This window comes from Tachyglossus aculeatus, chromosome 1 (assembly GCF_015852505.1).
Source record: "Tachyglossus aculeatus isolate mTacAcu1 chromosome 1, mTacAcu1.pri, whole genome shotgun sequence".
Taxonomy (NCBI): domain Eukaryota; kingdom Metazoa; phylum Chordata; class Mammalia; order Monotremata; family Tachyglossidae; genus Tachyglossus; species Tachyglossus aculeatus.
The window spans coordinates 89079231-89099297 of NC_052066.1; the positions used below are offsets into that span (position 1 = coordinate 89079231).

Here is a 20067-nt window from a genome sequence, read left to right on the forward strand (position 1 = left end):
ATGAATACGAGGAGATATTTTTGGGTGTGTGTGTTGGGGAACCATATGTCAGTAGATAAGAATGATGCAATAAAGTGATGACTTGCTTACAGAAACATGGGTGAGTTCCTTGACACTATTAGGCTTAGCTCACTGTAGGCAAGGAATGTGTCTGTTATAGTGTTGTATTGTACTCTCCCAAGCACTTAGTACAGTGCTCTGCACACATTAAGCTCTCATTAAATACGATTGATTGACTGACTGACTAATATACCTGATTCTGCATAAATCTCTGAGTGCCACAAGATCCAAATGGCAGTACTGGAAAACTGTAACAGTCTTGACCATAAACCTTTATTAATAATAAATGTTGAATGCAAGTTTCTAGCCTGAAAGTTCCTTGTGGGGAAGGAATGTGTCCATCAACTCAGTTATATTGTACTCTCCCAAGAACTTAGTGCAGAGGACAAGGTGAGCGCTCAGTAATACCACTGATTGATTGCTTGATCGACCTGTTTGAGGAGAAGAGGTGATGATGCTTTTGGCATTGTTTCTGTTACATCAGGAGGAAACCGTGATGAGAAGTCGAGCCACACACAACGTGAGTATTTATGATATGATTCAGTTCTTTTCACACAGATGCAGACGTGGGTATAATTGAAGCTTTCCTCACTACGCTTTATGTTTACTCATTTTTTTCTTTTTTAGGAACCGTCTCTAGATGTTGCCGACTCGTACTTCCCAAGTGTTTAGTACAGTGCTCTGCACACAGTAACCGCTCAATAAATACGATTGAATGAATGAATTGGAATGTGTCAGGCTCACTCTTAGCTAGGTGTCTGGCCAAACCCTCTTTTGAATCCCCAATTCGCTCTTGTCTTGTCTTATGCCGTCGAGTCGTCTCTGACCCACGGCAACGCCATGGACACATCTCTCCCAGGATGCCCCACCTCCATCTGCAATCGTTCTAGTAGTGTATCCATAGAGTTTTCTTGGCAAAAATATGGAAATAGTTTACCACTGTCTCCTTCCACGCAGTAAACTTTCTTCTCCACCCTCGACCTCTCCCACGCTGCTGCTGCCCAGCACGGGTGAGTTTTGACTAGAGGAAGTGAAATGAGAAGAAACAGTACACACCTACCTTCAATGATATGTTTTCTTGACAGTCCTCTTTCTGTTTCAGCTCTGCAAAGATAAAAGAGGTAAAAGATTTTGAGAGGGGCAGTTTTCTCTGCTGTTCCAAGAGCGTAGAAGAATAGCATTTTCCCTTTGATGTTGTTGCTAATTTTATCCTGTGTTCTCAGTAAGCACTGTGCTGCAGAGAGTCAGGTAACTCAAGCCCCTTAGAAAGATCTGGGAAGCAGACTCAAATATGGTGAGTCACAAGAAAAACACCAACTGGTCACCCCAGTGCTCACGTAAATGACAATCTTAATGTGGTTGATGCTCATGGCAATAATTGAATGCACATTTTGTTTTTTTCAGCACATTCTTCTCACAATGAGTGAATGAAGGGCCTACTTCCTGGCAAATGAATGCACAAGACCCAAACAGTGACTTCCATGGGCTCACCAGTCCTAAACTGTCCAAAACTTTGGGGGTTTCAGAGGAAAATGACTTTTGAAATCCCTCCCCCCTCAACCAAAGGGAGAAATTAGAAATACATTTCCTGGTAAAGTAAGGGAAGACATGTCTGCCTTAATTAGCCTACTGCAACAGATTGTGAGCCCATTGTTGGGTAGGGATTGTCTCTATTCGTTGCCAAATTGTACTTTCCAAGCACTTAGTACAGTGCTGTGCACACAGTAAGTGCTCAATAAATACGATTGAATGAACAGGACTAATTACAATAGGTTCTCAATGAGGGTTTTCTCCTGTTCATGAAGTGTCTAGCTCTGGTGCGTTAGTAAGGAATTTGGTTTGTAAATTGAGGAAGTGATTTAATCGGCTTTCCCCATTCATTTTTTTTTTCCCCTTTGGGAAGTCTTTACTGCAAGGCACAACAAGAAACTCGGCAGCTTCTATTGTCCTACATAATTCATATTTAAACTAGCTCATTTTGAAATTTCCTTCATAAACATTCTTTGGACTGGTTGATTTTTCTATGCACTACTAAAATAGAAGCTTGGTTCTGAATATACAATAGAAGATAAAACAATGGCCCAAGGAAATAAAACAAAAAAAACAGCCACGATAAATCTGTGCTCTTCATATGCCCGACACGGCCTAATTTATGATTCGGACCCTTCTCAGGGGCAATATTCCAAATCCCATCATCCCAGCTTTTCACCCATTTTAGCAGCTTCAAAGAATCGACAGAAATAATTTCATTTTTTAAATGCAACGTGTTAGAGCAAAACCTACTTTCTAGAGTTCCATACATATTCATCATCATCAGTTATACAAAGGGAATTTGGGTCTTTTTTCAGATTCTCCGGTAGTGTCTGACTAGGGCCACCACTTGTACTGGCAGATGGAGTAGTTTACCCAATTCTTACACATTTTTCAAAAAGCCAAACCTGCTAAATCCTGTTGAATAATGTAGCCACTTGTTCAAAGGCAGGCAACGCTCATCAGAAGTCAATTCACCCTGGGAAATTTGTACCATGTCCCCACAACAAAGAGAAGAATTATCTTTCATTCAGTCTGACAGTGAGAGCTACAGATATGCTCATTTTTACGGCCACTGAGATGGTCTTTTTATTGGAGCTGAGTGTAGGAAGTGATCACAGCTCAAACCTATGGGCCGGGCGAGATATTTTTACATTGTTCATTTTGGCAGGTTTGAAGTTTCCTTTCTCCTGTGGAGTCCTATGCTCCTCTGATTTCACTGAAATATGAACACAGTTTTGGAACTTGGACTATGGGAGAAATGTCAGGTTGAAAATCTATGCATAAGTGGGACATCCTCAGTCTCATTTCTTTTGAGGTTTGTGGCCAGATTTCAAGGCTTATTTTACTTTCCCAACATCTCCTTAGAATGAAAAGATAAAATCACCCCCTGGATTTCATTAACTCAGACGTATCTTGGCTGAGGTGAGTAGAAAAGAATATGCTGCTAACGATAGTTGCTGCAGGAGCAGGAAAATTGTACATAAAATTGAATATTTGATATAAAACTTACTTTCCACCCCAGTAGAGTTTGGTAGTGATGACCAGGCTGGACCTCCTATATAAGCACACAGACACACAGACACACACACAGACACACACAACACACAATACATTAGTTAGTTAACAGGATTCAGAATTTGATGCTTAGAGCCTTATTAGAGACACGAAGCTCACTGCTCCACACGACTGAAATTTGAAGATAAAGGAAACATTAATATGAGAATCAGCGTGGCCTAGTGAATAGAGCATGCTCTGGGAGTCAGAAGGTCATGGGTTCTAATCCTGGCCCCGGCATTTGTCTTCTGTGTGACCTTGGGTAAGTCATTTCACTTTTCTGCGCCTCAGTTACCTCATCTGTAAAATGGGGATTAAGACTGTGAGCCCCATATGGGTAAGGGACTGTGTCTAACCTGATTAGCTTGGATCTACCCCAGTGCTTAGTACAGTGTCTAGCGCATAGTAAGTGCTCAAAAAATACAAGTTTTTATAAAAAGTCTTCCAGGAAATCAAATAATAATAATGGCATTTATTAAGCGCTTACTATGTGCAAAGCACTGTTCTAAGCGCTGGGGAGTTTACAAAGTGATCGGGGTGTCCCACATGGGGCTCACAGTCTTAATCCCCATTTTACAGATGAGGGAACTGAGGCCCAGAGAAGTTAAGTGACCTGCCCAAAGCTGACAAGCGGTGGAGCCGAGATTTGAACAGATGACCTCTGACTCCAAAGCCCGTGCCCTTTCCACTGAGCCACGCTGCTTCCCCATGAAGCATGATTCATGAAATCATGAATCATGGTTAAAAAGAATTCAAATTGAATTCACAGATGTTCGAAGTTGGGATATTTAAGATTCTATCTGCAATGCGAGGATGGCACACAGGCAGTTTGGGATTAACGTACTTTAGGAGCCCATTCTCGTTGGTGATAACAAACAGTGAACTACACTGACACTTCGGACAATTCAGCTGCATCAAGCAAAAGGGGGAAAACATTTCACAGTCTGATCCTACAGAAACTGAGAATTGCTCATGAATCACCGTTGCCTGGAGCACTTGTAAACATTAGGTAAGCAAAAGAATTATGCATTTTCTAAGGGACTCCATCAAAGTTGGTATAGTATTCAAATTGTGACATATCTGGTGAAAAATAGGCCTCTGTTTGGACCATCTTTGCCACAGATATCTTTTCAAAAATCATTTTCTTTGCACCTCAATAAAGGTATAACTGAAAAGCAGTGTGGCCTAGTGAAAAGACCATAGGCTTATGAGTCAGAGGATCAGGGTTTTAAATCCCAGCTCTGCCATTTATCCGTCGTGTGACCTTGGATAAGTCACTCAACTTCTCTGTGCCTCAGTTACTTCACCTGTAAAACGGGGATTAACCCACGTGGGACATGGACTGTGTCCAACCCGATTATCTTATATCTACCCCAGGACATAGTACAGTGCCTGGCATATAATAAGCCCTTAAGAAATACTGTTTAAATAAAAAGGATGCAGTTCTCAGGATTTCTTAGAACTTCACCTATTTTTTTAATGGAATGTTTTAAGTGCTTACTAGGTGTCAAGCACTGTTCTAAGCACTGGGGTAGACACAAATTTATTTGTCTGGACACAGTCCCTGTCCCACATAAGCCTCGCAGTCTAAGTAGCCGGGAGTAGGATTTACTCCCCATATTACAGTTGAGGAAAATAAGGCACAGAGAAGGTAAGTGATTTGCCCAAGTTCACACAGCAAGCAATTGGCAGAACTGTTATTAGAACCCAGGTCCTCTGACTCCCAAACCCGTATTCTTTTCATTAGGCCACGATGCTTTTCATGGTGTCTAAAACCCATGAACTAATAGTTTGAAACTTTGAAAAGTTCCTTGACTCTGTGAATCCTTGACTTTCTTCCCTATGTTTCTGAATAAGGTTCCCATGTAACTTTTTTCCCTTCAAAGTACTGAAAAGTGCCATGACTCATATGTGATTATCTACCGCAGTGCTGCAAATTGCTCTTCACCCAGGGTGAAAATGAGGGAAATGTTGATTTGACTTATTTTGTTATTTTACCAGTAATTCTCCTGAGACAAAGATGGGCTGGCCACTTGCACATACTTTTTGGTAAAATGGATATATGGTATACAAATGATGAATCATTAGGTGCATCAATTAATTCCAAAATCCAGACATGGAGAAACTGAGAAATTATTAGCCACCTAATGGTTGACCATTGAAATCAGCTTTTCTTCTAGCTGCCGTGCTATGCTCTCTAGCCCCTTTTAAAAGAAGTAAAGTTCCTGAGCACTTACCTCCAACCTTTCTTTTTGATGATGTTTCCAAGAATCACCTCTGCTCTAAGGTGGAAAAAAACAGTTGTTATTATAAGCAGCAACAGTGAACCCCCTTGGTGGAATGAGGATGCGTTTTATTCAGATGAAGACCACTTGTGTGTTTGCATCTGTGTCCCATGTGTTCTGTTAGAACTTGGAGCAAGCATTTCTATGGGAAGAGGGAGGAACACTGGTTCCTGATTTCCCAATTCATTCATTCATTCATTCATTCAATTGTATTTATTGAGCGCTTACTGTGAGAAGAGCACCGTACTAAGCACTTGGGAAGTACAAGTTGGCAACATATAGAGATGGTCCCTACCCAACAGCGGGCTCACAGTCTAGAAAGGGGAGAAAGACAACAAAAGCAGCATGAGAAGCCACATGGATCAGTGGAAAGAGCCCGGGCTTTGGAGTCAGAGGTAATGGGTTCAAACCCCGGCTCCGCCAATTGTCAGCTGTGTGACTTTGGGCAAGTCACTTCACTTCTCTGGGCCTCAGTTACCTCATCTGTGAAACGGGGATGAAGACTGTGAGTCCCCCGTGGGACAACCTGATCACCTTGTAACCTCCCCAGCGCTTAGAACAGTGCTTTGCACATAGTAAGCCCTTAATAAATGCCATCATTATTATTATTATTAACAAAACAAAACATATTAACAAAATAAAATAAATAGAATATATACAATAAAATAGAGTAATAAATACGTACAAACTCTACCCCATCATTCATTCATTCAGCCACATTTATTGGGTGCTCACTGTGTGCGGAGCACCATACTAAGTGTTTGGGAGAGTACAACACCACAACAAACAGACATATTCCCTGTCCACAATCAATGAGCTTAAAATCCAGAGGATAAGCTTACATTCTTCGGTAGTGGGAGGTTTAAAGGAGTTGGGCTTTCTGAGTTTCCTACCTCCTCCAGGGAAACTGGGCTTGGATTCCCAAGATACCCTGTGCACTTTGTATTTTTCAACATTAGATCCAAGGACATCCCTAAAATGTTTCTGTAGTCCCCCTCTCGGCCGCCTCCGTAGGGTTAATTGGAGGGGAGGGGAGCATTAGGTCATTAGCAATGCATACTCGGTCAGCCCCGTGATCCATCTGTCCTCCAAATGGTAACAGGATGCTCAGAGAACCGTGTGATGGCCGTCCTTCCTGACAGCCACCCTGATGGTTTGGGCTGGACTGGTTTGCACACCTAATATTCCCCTCCACATCCCTAACTTTCCCTCTCATAACCTATTCCAGATTTCAAGTCCGTGAATTTATTCAAATTCCCCCTGAACCTGCCGATATTTTTAGCCCGCGGAAGCATATTCCATGTGCTTGCCACCTGCGGGGGGAAAGGAACAGCATTGTGGTAGGAATGCTGGAAAGGGAAGAGTCTATCTAAATTCAAATCAAATTGCACACCCACTACTTTTTGCAGTGCCCGGTTGGAAATTTCCAAAAGGGCCTTCCGCTCAGTTTGATTCCCGCATTTCCACTGTTTCTGCTTTGTGCCTGGAAATCCTTACGATGGATTTGCTGCCTGTTTTCACAAACTCCATAGATCCCGGGGATGCCAGTTGCCATTTGACAGTACGGCACTTCTGCGGAACAGATCCCACAGAAACATCGTGCTTTTGAGACCAAGGGAAGGCAGCAACCTTCTTTTTCAATTGTAGCATTCCTGTGGACACAAAATGTTAATACCACCAGAGAGGAAGGGAGGGGGTCTTGGTAGACTTTAACAGATTCTGGGCTTGGAGAGGAAGGGGAAGGAAGAAGAGGTGACAATAAAGGAGGAGAATATCCAGAAGAAGTCAGTCTGTATCAGCTTTGTGCCTTCGGAAATCTCTGGGAAGGGAAGACCCAGCTGTTATACTATTATTTTCTCCTTGTGAACACGAATGTATCCCAACAGGGGAAATAATTAGGCAAATCTATTCACAGCACCCTTCCTGGCTCTTTGCAAGAGCCCAAGCCCTCCAACAAAAAGCAGAACAAACGAAATGAAAAGGCAATTCGAGTAGGCACTGATGAATCTGAAATAGTTTGACTGTGTTTTCCATTCTCTCCTAGGAATTAGAACTGCATCAGTGATGCAGTACAGCAAAGAGGATGCTAAATAGCCTTTTTCTGTCCAGCGTCTTTCATTCCAGACAACCAGAAAACCCAGTCTGAAGAAAGCGCTTAGTACAGTGCTCTGCACACAGTAAGTGCTCAATAAATACGATTGATTGATTGATTGATTGAAGAAAAAGCACGTGGCCACCGGGGCGGTTGTTCTTGGGGCTGGACCAATGTGAACCACCCTAACCATCTCACCAGGTGCAGGTTTCAGGTAATACTAATGATAATACTGATGGTATTTGTTAAGCGCTTACTATGTGCCAAGCCCTGTTCGAAGCACTGGGGTAGATACTAGGTAATCAGGTTGTCCCACGTGGGGCTCACAGTTTTCATCCCCATTTTACAGATGAGGTAACTGAGGCACGGAGAAGTTGAGTGACTTGCCCAAGGTCACACAGCTGACAAGTGGCAGGGCTGGAATTAGAACCCACGGCCTCTGAATCCCAAGCACACTCTTTCCACTGAGCCACGCTGCTTCAACTGTATGTACTGAATCTCCACCTTCGCACATGGAACGACACGGACAAGAGCTGTGCCCTGGTGGCTGGGTGTCCCGAGGTGGACCCACCCAGATGGAATTTAGGAATCTGTCCAGGGGCTGTAGGATTAGTTGTAATTTTCCAGACCTTTGCCTGACCAGTTTGCAGTAAGCGGTCCATCCCTCCCTGCCTGTCCCTATTGGGAGACAAAGAGGAGGAGCTCTCTGTGAATCCTTTGCTCTCCGTTTGTCCCCCTACCCCTCTTGCCATAAGAAGTGTTGTAAATGAAGTGTTATAAATGAAATAAAAAAGTGTTGTAAATAAGAAGAATATGGTAAAAACTATCTTACCATAAAGATTCCAGCCTTACACTGATCCTGAGAAATGCCCAACACTCTATTCATCCATCCACACGTGTACTCACTGGGGTTGTGGTGAAGACACCAACAAGCACACGTGTTTTCTCTTGCACTACCCCACTTGGGGTACAGCCACTGACCATGCCCTGGCACCGTAGGGTGACAGAAAAGAGGCCCAGACCGGACCCCTTTGGGCAGAAGACTAAGCCTGATCATTGCTCCTGTGTATTAAACCCTGGGGTGTAGGCTAACCTTATCCCCCTCCCAGAGTCTGCAAAAGATAACAAGGAAGCTTTGGTTCCTCTCAATATTTCTCGGCAGGCATCTAAAGATACTTACTTCCCAGCTGCATATACCTCTGCAGTATCAAAGAGATTCACTCCGCTCTCATAGGCGATTGTCATCAGTTGTTCCGCAACCTTCAAGGAACAAAGACACAGATCAGAGGAGGGAACTTGAGTCACGCTTCCTCCTACAAAATTCTCCATTGTAAATTCCGCTGTGGATTTTCAGAACTTTGGGATTTCACTGGCGCCTCACTCTAATAGTCTTAATTAGGGGAAATAGAGGTGGAATAACTATTTCTTATCCAGTGGAGTAGAGGATGAACACCATGGCTTCTTTGGGTGTTTTTGGAGTCAATGAAGCTACTTAAGCTCGACTCTCTTGCAAACTTTCCAATGCGGAGAGTGGGTAGATCTAAGTGAAAAACCTATGCGCTGTACTAAGTGGTTGGGAGAATACAGTACAACTGAGTCGGTAGACAAGGAGCTTACATTCTAGAGAGGGAGGTATGTTTGCACATTTTTCTCTTACTGGTGCTCTGTTTCTATTTCTGCACTTATATGGTCAAGAAATTCTTAAGGTTTCGTGAAATTCTAGATGAATCAGTCCATGTTTCCCCACTCCTCAAGGACCACTAGTGGTTGCCTATCCACCTCTGCATCAAATAGTAACTCTTCTTTCACTTTAAAGCCTTTAACCACCTTTCCCACTCCCATCTTATGTCACTGATTTCCTACTACAACCCAGCACACTCACTTACCTCCCGTAATACCAACCTACTCACTGAACCTCAGTCTCGCCTGTCTCGCCACCAATCTCCTGCCCATGTCCTGCCTCTGGTCTGAAGTCCCCCTCGTCCTCATCCCCCTCTCCATCCCCCCCATCTTACCTCCTTCCCTTCCCCTCAGCACCTGTATATATGTATATATGTTTGTACATATTTATTTATTTATTTTATTTGTACCTACCTATTCTATTTATTTTATTTTGTTAGTATGTTTGGTTTTGTTCTCTGTCTCCCCCTTTTAGACTGTGAGCCCACTGTTGGGTAGGGACTGTCTCTATATGTTGCCAATTTGTACTTCCCAAGCGCTTAGTACAGTGCTCTGCACATAGTAAGCGCTCAATAAATACAATTGATGATGATAATGGGATACTCAGATTTTCCATTTCTAAGAACTCTTCGAGGCTTTCAGAAACAAGATTCCCCTAGGGGCTACAAAACGGGGGCTGGGGGGGGGGCGGGGGGTGCATACACTTGTTTTCCTTTTTCTGCAAGACACCTCACTCCTCAGTTAACGTGGCTAATTTCCACTTCATTTGCGGCAAAATCCAGATCATCACTGCTATTTACAATAGTTTCTCAACAGATGCCATGTGGTGTGCGTGTTCAGTTGCTTTGCCAGAAGGGAGCATTTGCTGCAGGGATGAACTCCATGCTGCCCATCGGTCCTTTCCCCAGTAGGGTCCGGGACTGTGGCTCCGGGCTGCCTGGGCTTTTGGGACGGCTCGTTTCAGATGAAGGCTCTAGAGAGGATCTGGGAATCGAGTGACGCTGGGCTAGAGAAGAGGACATCTTTTCAGAGTCTGCTTCTGGGGCCACGAGCCTGGCGGCGGTTCTGCCACAGTCTTGGGGTGAGAGACAGATCGGCCTCCAGAGACCACTCGGATGGTCTGAAAAGATTTCTTGTGGGCCTGCTGCTCTAGCTTGGCTGAAGTCCTGAGCATGCTGTGCTCACTGGAATGGGGCACAGCCATAACAGAACAGAAAGCCCAGGGGAGAGAAGCCAGGCAAGCTGACCCCTGCTGATTCCGTGTTCCTACAGAAAGTCAGTCAGTCAATCAACCATACTTATTTAGGGCTTACTGTGTGCCGGGCATTTGGGAGAGTACAGAATAACAATAAACAGATACATTCCCTGCCCACAATGTGCTTACAGTCTAGAAGGGGAGACGGACATTAATATAAGTAAATCAATGAATTACAGATATGTAAATAAGTGTTGTTGGGAGTGAATGAAGGGAGCAAATCAAGGAGATGCGGAGGGGAGAGGGAGAAGAGGAAAGGAGGTTTTAGTTAGGGAAAGCCTCTTGAAGGAGATGCGCCTTCAATAAAGTTTTGAAGGGGGTTGGGGGGCGGGGGAGTAGTTGCTTGTCAGATATGAGGAGGAGGGCAATATAGGCCAGAGATGGGATGTGGGCTAGAGGTTGGCAGTGAGATAGACAGGATCAAGGAACAGTGAGAAGGTTAGCATTAGAGTAGTGAAGTGTGTGTCCTGGGTTATAATAGGAGAGTAGTGAGGTGAGGTAGGAGGGGGCAAGATGATTTAGACATCTCACCAAACCCATCCTCTCACCTCACCTTCATTTCCAGTCTCCTGGACCCTTTTAAACCCATTCGGCACCTGACCCTAGATTATTACTCGTGTTCACGTGACTTAGTAGTCTGGGGTCCACCAGGGGACTCCTGGCTCTTGGAAGCTCTCCATAACGTCCAAGATTTGAGCCTCCAGGAAGACAGTTTTCTATGTGGTTAGCAGAGCATTTGCCCTTTCCCCTCTAAGTGGTGGGGTGCCAGAGGGAGGTCGAAGGGGAGGAAGGATGGGGAGGGGCATATACTGCTGTTTCTCTTCCTCAAGGAGAGGAAGAATGAGGCAGGGCATATTCTGCTGTCTCTCTTCCTCTCCTGAAATCCCCCATCTTCCACCTGTCAGGCTGCAATGGCAGAACAGGAGGATTTCTCAAACCTCACTCTGGCTCCTGACCTGAGTGGCCAAAGGGGCCTCCAGCCAGGATCTAGTATTCAGGAAGAGCAACAGGCCAACTGGTTTGTCAGTCAGCTCTTCTGGCTCTTCCATCTCTGATCACCCATGAGCCTATTATTGATGAGTCCCTCCCTCTCACACTCTGCCAGGCGGGACTACCTCAACTGTTCTCATAACGGCCTGCTGGCTTCCAACCGTCTTCTTTCATCTTAAATCCACATTGTCTGCCCACCTGCCCTCCCTAGGGCTGAAAAACAGGTGTGAATTTGAATCAAAAAGAACACCAATGACAGCTGTTGGCTTGGCAGCTCGGGGAGATTGGTCTGTTTGGTCTGGAACAGGAGTCAGAAACAGCAAGTTTCATTCTTTTCCCTCAATAAATTCCCAAGTGGCCACAGAGAATGACTTAACTGGCCAAGCCTCAGTTTCCCTAATTGTAGGGTTCCACCACCATGTCCCCACCCCGCCTCACAGGAAGACAGGAAGAGCAATTAGAATTTGTGAAACCCCTTGAGCTCTTTAGAGAGGTGCTTTCAGAGTGTTGTGAATTGTTCCGCTTATTATCTAGAAGGGGAACATAACCACTCACTAAAAATGTGGTTTTAATTATTCTCTGAAGACTTAGCCTAAAGGTGTCCAGTGAACAATTATAGGAGATCAAAATGAACATTACTTTTTCTGCTTCCAATATCCTTAGCTGAATGTTCCAGAATAATTCTGAAACCAGGCATGTGGTCTGTCAAACGGTGGGAGGAGGGAGAGGTGGAATGGGTGGGTGGGTAGTGGAGGCAACCCCAGGAGAGCTTAATGTAGGGCTGCTCTAAAGGACTGTGGGGGAGTGAGGAGGAGTGTGCTCCCTTTTTCTCATCCTCCTCGCTCAATTTTATTTAATGGTATTTGTTAAGCACTTACTACATGTCAAACATTGTTCTAAGCACTGGGGCAGGTACAAATCAATCGGGTTGGACACAGTCCCTGTCCCACATGGGATTTACAGTCTAAGTATGAGGGAGAACTCATACTGAATCCCCATTTTACATCGAGGAAACTGAGGCACAGAGAAGTGAAGTAACTTGCCCCAGATCACACAGTAGGCAAAAGTTAGAGACAGGATTAGAACCCAGGTCCTCTGACCCCCAAGTTCGCGCTCTTTCCACTAGGTCATGATTCTTCCCAGTTGGGGAGAGACCAAACTGGGTAGATTTGATGGGAAGCTAGCAACTAACTGAGGGTTTGTTTCTACTACTTGGGTCTTTACCTGGCTAGATCAGACTCCTGCTTGCTTGTGGCTTCTCCCCTAGACTCCTCCAGCTGATGCACTTCCATGATTCTAGGCAGGGAGGATGTAGACTGAGCCCCAGACTGAGCTCCCTCCTTCCTCTCCCCCTCCTCCCCATCCCCATCCCCTCCGCCTTACCTCCTTCCCCTCCTCACAGCACCAATATATATGTATATATGTATATAATAATAATACTAATGATGTTATTTGTTAAGCGCTTACTACATGCAAAGCACTGTTCTAAGCGCTGGGGAGGTTATAAGGTGATCAGGTTGTCCCACGGGGGGCTCACAGTTTTAATCCCCATTTTACAGATGAGGGAACTGAGGCCCAAAGAACTTAAGTGAGTTGCCCAGAGTCACACAGCTGACAGTTGGCAGAGCCGGAATTTGAACCTATGACCGCTGACTCCAAAGCCCGGGCTCTTTCCACTGAGCCACGCTGCTTCTCCTAAGTTTGTACATATTTATTACTCTATTTATTTATTTATTTTACTTGTACATATTTATTCTATTTATTTTATTTTGTTAATATGTTTTGTTTTGTTGTCTGTCTCCCCCTTATAGACTGTGAACCCGCTGTTGGGTAGGGACCGTCTCTATATGTTGCCAGCTCATACTTCCCAAGCGCTTAGTACAGTGCTCTGCACACAGTAAGCGTTCAATAAATACGATTGAATGAATGAATGAATGAATTGGTGAGAAACTTTTGAGGCAGGCCATGGGAGTTTCTGATAACCAGCGAACGACCTTGCTGCGGTCATAGAGCAGACGTCAATGGGACTACTGAGCTACGCTCTCATTTATTGCCATATTTCCCTCTTCACGCCTCTTTAGAAATGAAGCACTCGACATCACTGCCTTTGCCATTGAATTGCAAGTGGGGCTGCTGAAAGGATGACTCATGTCTGTGAAATTCATAAATGCTTAGTTAAAAAAGAAAAGAAAATAGAAAAAGAATAACCCAATATCCCCCAGGGGCTAGTAGTGATGAAACATTATCACGAATACCCAAGATTCACATTCGAATGTGTCAAAACCAAGGATAATTTCACTTGTTTCATCTCTATTTCTTATGTCAGAAATCACTAGGAGCTCATTAAAAGATAGGACTCTCACGATTTCTAACTGTAGCAGTCTTCATAAATTATACATAAAAATCTCCAAACTTCAGCACGGTTGTCAGTGCCCAGGACTGAATCCCTGGATTGTGTTATTTCTGCAACTTTGTGAAATGTCATGGGGAAGGGTAGTCTAATGCTGAAAAATTAATGAAAGTTTTCTCACTATCCTTGGCTCCACCTGAGTCAGTTTCCCGTTTATTAAAACCTTTTCAGACTTTGGAGTTCCGGCACCAGAAAAGTCATACTTGACTGAAGTTTAATGGACATTTAATACTCAACAGATGGTCTTCGGATTTATCTCATGAAAGGAAAGCAGAAGTGACTTACCTCATCTGAAATTTGACCTCCAAATGTGACCCATGTCCCTAGAAAAGAAGTTAATTGTATGTTAATTTTCAAACCATTCTTTGCCCTCCTGCTTGCACAGTGTAATGGGAAAATGTACTCTCCCCACACAAGGTTTGGATGATGTTGACAGTGATTGACAGTGATTGTTATGCTCAGCTCAGTATGCAGAGCCCTGCAACCCATTTTTGTTTCCTTTGATTGGATAATGAGGAGCTAAGCCTGAAAAGGGCATCAAGAACCCAGTGGCTCAGTGGAAAGAGCACGGTCATGGGTTCAAATCCCAGCTTCGCCAGCTCTCAACTGTGTGACTTTGGGCAAGTTACTTAACTTCTCTGGGCCTCAGTTCCCTCATCTGTAAAATGGGGATTAAAACTGTGAGCCCCCCGTGGGACAACCTGATCACCTTGTAACCTCCCCAGCGCCGAGAACAGTGCTTTACACATAGTAAGCGCTAAACAAATACCATTATTATTATGTTTGTGCCATCTTGTTGCTCTCTCTTGGCCCATACTGAGTGCTCCATTCTCATTTCTCCCTTCTCTGAAAATCCTGCCACAGGATCAAAGTTCAGGCTTAGGGTATACAAAGGCTTTGGTGGTTGGCACTGAGTGATTTAAGATGGCAGAGCTGCACACTTCTCTTCATGACGGTCTGGGGAGGAAGGGGAGTTGAGGGAAATAGGGGAATGGTGATATCACCAGGGCAAAATGGCTAGTGGGAGGCATTAATTTTCAGAGAAAGGTCTAGAAATACAAGGGGCTGTGGATGTGCTGGAAGGAGGGGCCCCAAGGGGCAGGGGAAATGACTGAGTTGATGTAACTAGTCGCATGGTATAGTTCATAGAGCACAAGCTTGGGAGTCAGAGGGTCATGGGTTCCAGTCCCGGCTCCACCACCAGCGTCGGCTCTGTGACCCTGGGGAAGACACTTCATTTATCCGTGCCTCAGTTAAAACTCATCTGTAAAATGGGGATTAAGATTGTGAGCTCCATATGGGACACAGACTGCATCCAACCTTATTTGCCTGTATCCATTCATTCATTCAATCATATTTATTGAGTGCTTACTGAATGCAGAGCACTGTACTAAGCACTTGGGAAGTACAAATCGGCAACATATAGAGACTGTCCCTACCCAACAGCGGGGCTCACAGTCTAGAAGGGGGAGACAGACAACAAAACAAAACAAGTAGACAGGTGTCAATACCATCAGAATAAATAGAATTATAGCTGTACACACATCATTAATAAAATATAGTAATAAATATGTACAAATATACGGAAGTGTTGTGGGGAGGGGAAGGGGATAGGACGGGGGGGTGATAGGGAGGGGAGGAGGAGGAGAGGGAAAGGGGGGCTCAATCTGGGAAGACCTCCTGGAGGAGATGAGCTCTCAGTAGGGCTTTGAAGGGAGGAAGAGAGCTAGCTTGGCGGATGTGCGGAGGGAGGGCATTCCAGGCCAGGGGAAGGACGTGGGCCGGGGGATGATGGCGGGACAGGTGAGAACGAGGCACAGTGTGGAGGTTAGCGGCGGCAGAGGAGCAGAGGGTGAGGGCTGGGCTGGAGAAGGAGAGAAGGGAGGTGAGGTAGGAGCGGGTGAGGTGATGGACAGCCTTGAAGCCAAGAGTGAGGAGATCAAGGAGATCCCATCTGGACCTGCTTTCCACCACCCCAGTGGGAAAGAGAAGATCACCCACAGCATGAGGGCTCCTTAAAGCCTCCGGAAGACTAGTGGCTGTCATAGCCGACACTGTGGCTGGCTACCCCCTCTGGACCATAAGCTCATTGTGGGTAGGGAATGTGTCCGTTTATTGTTATTTTGGACTCTTCCAAGTGCTTAGAATGGTGCTCAGCACACAATAAGTGTATGATTGATTGACTGTGGCTTCAAATATGAGGTGGGCTCTGAATTGTGAAGAGCCTGAAATCCTGCTCCTCCGGGCACAGCTCCCTACTAACCTGGGCTTTTTGTTGTGTGTGGGTATTAATAATGATGGCATTTATTAAGCGCTTACTATGTGCAAAGCACTGTTCTAAGCACTGGGGAGGTTCCAAGGTGATCAGATTGTCCCACGGGGGGCTCACAGTTTTAATTCCCATTTTACAGCTGAGGTAACTGAGGCCCAGAGAAGTTAAGTGACTTGCCCAAAGTCACACAGCTGACAATTGGCGGAGCCGGGATTTGGACCTGTGACCTCCGACTCCAAAGCCCGGGCTCTTTTCACTGAGCCATGCTGGGTATTGTGTATTTGAGTTGTCTCTTAGGTTGCTTTAAAGTTCTATTGTTATATTGCTCCCAACAAATCCTGCCCCATTTGGTCTCCGTACCCAAGCTACCATCTTCTGATGCCCAAATCAATGAATTCAACTCCACCCCTTCACTGCACTCAACTCCCTTGCTCCTCTGCCCCTAATGTGCAATTCTGGGTCAGTCTGCTTCCTATGCTTCCTCTATTCCTGTGCTCGAGCTGCGGAGCGCTGTTGGGGGAAATCCAGATATCTCTCTGGCATTGTCCCCTTAAATTCATTCTTATCAGCTTCAATTCAGCCCACTCCACTGTCTGATAACAATATTTTTCCTTCCTAATCCACTCCCATTCCCACTGCTGCCACCAGGTTTCAAACATTTAACTCCTTCCTCAAACCTCTTACGCCCCACCCCCACTCTTCCTTTCCCCTAATGACCTGGCCAAATATTTCAGCAACAAAATTGAAAACATCAGGTTGATCTACCCACCTCCTCCCCCACCCTCATTGACTCTCCCTATTCCCTGCAGTAACTCAAGATGAGATCTCTCACCTTCTTTCTTAGTCTACTCCTCCATCTGTGCTTCTGACCCCATCCCTTCTAACCTTTTTAAAACACGCCTCCCTTCCCTTCTTCCCTCATTGACTGCCATCTTCAACAGGTCAGCTTCCAACAGCTTCTTCCCCACTGCTTTCAAACATGCTGACGTAACCCCAATTCTAAAAACAAACCTCCTTGACCCCATGGCTTCCTCAAGTTATTACCTCATCTCCCTCCTACCATCTCTCTCCAAACTTTTTGAGAGTTGTTGACACCCTGCTGTCTCCACTTCTCCAATTTCTGTCCATATTCCCTCGAATCTGGCTTCCACTCCCTTCACTCCACAGAATCAGCCTTCTCTGAGGTAACCAATGACTTTCTCACCAAATCTGATGGCATCTATTCTTTCCTAATCCTCCTAGACCTTTCAGCTGGCTTCAGCAATGTATGCACCCCCTTCTCCTAGAAACTTTAACCAATCTTGGCTTCACTGATATTGCCCACCCTTGGTTCTCCTCTTATCTCTCTAACCGTTCATTTCCAGTCTCCTTCGTGGGTTCCTCCTCTCCCTCCCATCCCCTAACTGTGGGTGTCTCTCAAGGTTCAGTTCTGGGTCCCCTTCTACTCTCCATCTACACCCACTCCCTTGGACAACTCATTTTATCTCATGGCTGCAAATACCACCTCTGTGCAGATGATTCAGAAATCTATATCTCCAGTCCTGATCTCTAACCCTCTCTGCAGACTCCTATTTCCTCCTGCCTTCAAGACATCTCTACTTGGATGTCCTCCGAAAACCCTGCCCTCTCCATGACTTTCCCCAAACTGTAGACAGCACCGTGATCCATCCTGTCTCACAAGCTGGTATTCTTTGCATTATCCTTGACTCCTCTCTCTCATTCAACCCACATATTCAATCTATTACTAAATCCTGTCTGTTCAACCTTCACAGCATCGCTAAAAATCTGCCCTTTCCTCTCCATCCAAACTGCAACCATGTTAAACCAAGCACTTATCTTAGTCCTCTTTGATTACAGCATCAGCCTCCTTACCTCATTCAATCGTATTTATTGAGCACTTACTGTGTTCAGAGCCCTGTACTAAGCACTTGGGAACTACAAGTCGGCAACATATAGAGACGGTCCCTACCCAACAATGGGCTTACAGTCTAGAAGGGGGAGACAGACAATAAAACAAAACATGGAGACAGGTGTCAAAACTGACATCTCTCCTCACTCCAGTCCATACTTCTTTCTGCTGGCCAGATCATTTTTCTACAAAAACGTTCAGTCCACGTTTCCCCACACCTCAAGAACCTCCATTGGTTGACCACCCACCTCCAGATCAAACAGAAACTCCTTACTTTAAAGCACTAAATCACCTTGTTCCCTCCTACCTCACCTCGCTACTCACCTACTAAAACCCAATCCACGCACTTCACTCGTCTGATGTTAACCTACTCACTGTACCTTGATCTCATCTATCTCACTGCCCACCTCTCGCTCATGTCCAGTCTCTGACCTGAAACACCCTCCCTCTTCCTATCAGACAGAAAATTACTCTCCCTACCTTCAAAGCCTGATTAAAGGCCTTCCCTGACTAAGCCCTCATGTCTTTTTCTTCCACTCCCTGCTCCCTCCATTCATCCCCCCTCTCAGCCCCACAGCACTTGTGTACATATTCGTAATTTATTTATTTATATTAATGTCTTTCTCCCCCTCTGGACTGTAAACTTGTTGTGGGCAGGGAATGGGTCTGTTACACTTTTGTATTGTCTTCTCCCCGGCGCTTAATACAGTATACTGCACACAGTAAGGGCTCAATAAATATAATTGAATGATTGATAACTACCAGTCAATCATATTTATTGAGTGCTTACTGTATGCAGAGCACTGTGCTAAGCATATGGGAGAGTACAATATAACACTGATTGATTGATTAATGAAGGAATTTTACTGGGTGACGTAGGAATCCTGTGATTAGAAAGTACCTGGGAATATCTCAATCAATCAATCAACCAGTTGTATTTACTGAGGTCTACTGTGTGCAGAACACTGAACTAAGTATTTGTAAAAGCACAGTAGAGGAAGAACCCACACTTCCTGCACATAAGGAGCTTACAATGTTGCAGGGGAAGCAATCATAAAATAATTTTAAATAGGAGAAAGTCCTCAAATAGTAATAATAATGATGGTATTTGTTAAGCACCTACTATGTGTCAAGCACTGTTCTAAGCACTGGGGTAGATACAAGGTACTTGGGTCCCACATGGGGCTCACAGTCTCAATCATCATTTTCAAAATGAGGGTACTGAGACCCGGACAAGTTAAGTGACTTGCCCGAAGTCGCGGAGCAGACAACTGGCAGAGCTGGGATTAGAACCCATGACCTTCTGACTCCCAGGTTAAAGCTCTATCCACTAGACGTTGCTGCTTCTCAATGGAAAGCAATAGGTAGAAAAGCACACCAGAAGCAGGGAATACATAAGTGCTAAGACTGTAGTAAGGAGAACGTGACCCAAGGAGAGGAAAAATTCAACAGGGAAAGCCTCTGAGAGTAGGTAGGATAGGGAATGGTTCCATCTCACTACCGACCCCTCACCCTCATCCTGCCTCTGACCTGGAACTCCCTCCCTCTTTCATTCATTCAATCGTATTTATTGAGCGCTTACTGTGTGCAGAGCACTGTACTAACCGCTTGGGAAGTACAAGTCCCTCTTCAGATCTGGCTTACGATTTCTTATCCCACATCTCCAAGCACTTCTCCAAAAGGTCTTCCCCAACTAAACTCTTACTTCCACCTCTTCCGTTCCCTTCTGCATTGCCCTGCATGGGAATTTGCACCCTTTGTTCATCCCAACCTCAGTCACACAACACATCAATCGGTCAATGGTATTTATTGAGTTCTTACGATGTGCTTAACACTACACTAAGTTCTTGGGAGAGTACAATCCAAAAGAGTTGGTAGATACATTCCCTGGTGACAGTGAGTTTACAGACTAGAGAGGGATAAGATTCCAGAACACTTATATCCATATTTGTAATTTACTTATTTATATTATCATCTATCTCCCCGTCTAGACTGTAAACTCCTTTTGGGCAGGGAACATGCTTATT

The 20067-nt window shown here is 44.8% G+C and overlaps 1 protein-coding gene across 1 annotated transcript in view; it reads right to left on the reverse strand.

Moving 5' to 3' along the window:
• The window catches only part of LOC119927003 (voltage-gated potassium channel subunit beta-1-like), a 495308-nt gene that overhangs the window by 44169 nt on the left and 431072 nt on the right, over positions 1-20067 (reverse strand). Inside the window, exons 3-7 of the mRNA XM_038745523.1 lie at positions 14145-14182; positions 8705-8784; positions 5385-5429; positions 3104-3148; positions 1121-1164 (exon numbers count right to left, since the gene is read on the reverse strand). Of these exons, the coding sequence (XP_038601451.1) occupies positions 1121-1164; positions 3104-3148; positions 5385-5429; positions 8705-8784; positions 14145-14182 (252 nt within the window). The remainder of the gene's footprint in view (positions 1-1120; positions 1165-3103; positions 3149-5384; positions 5430-8704; positions 8785-14144; positions 14183-20067) is intronic.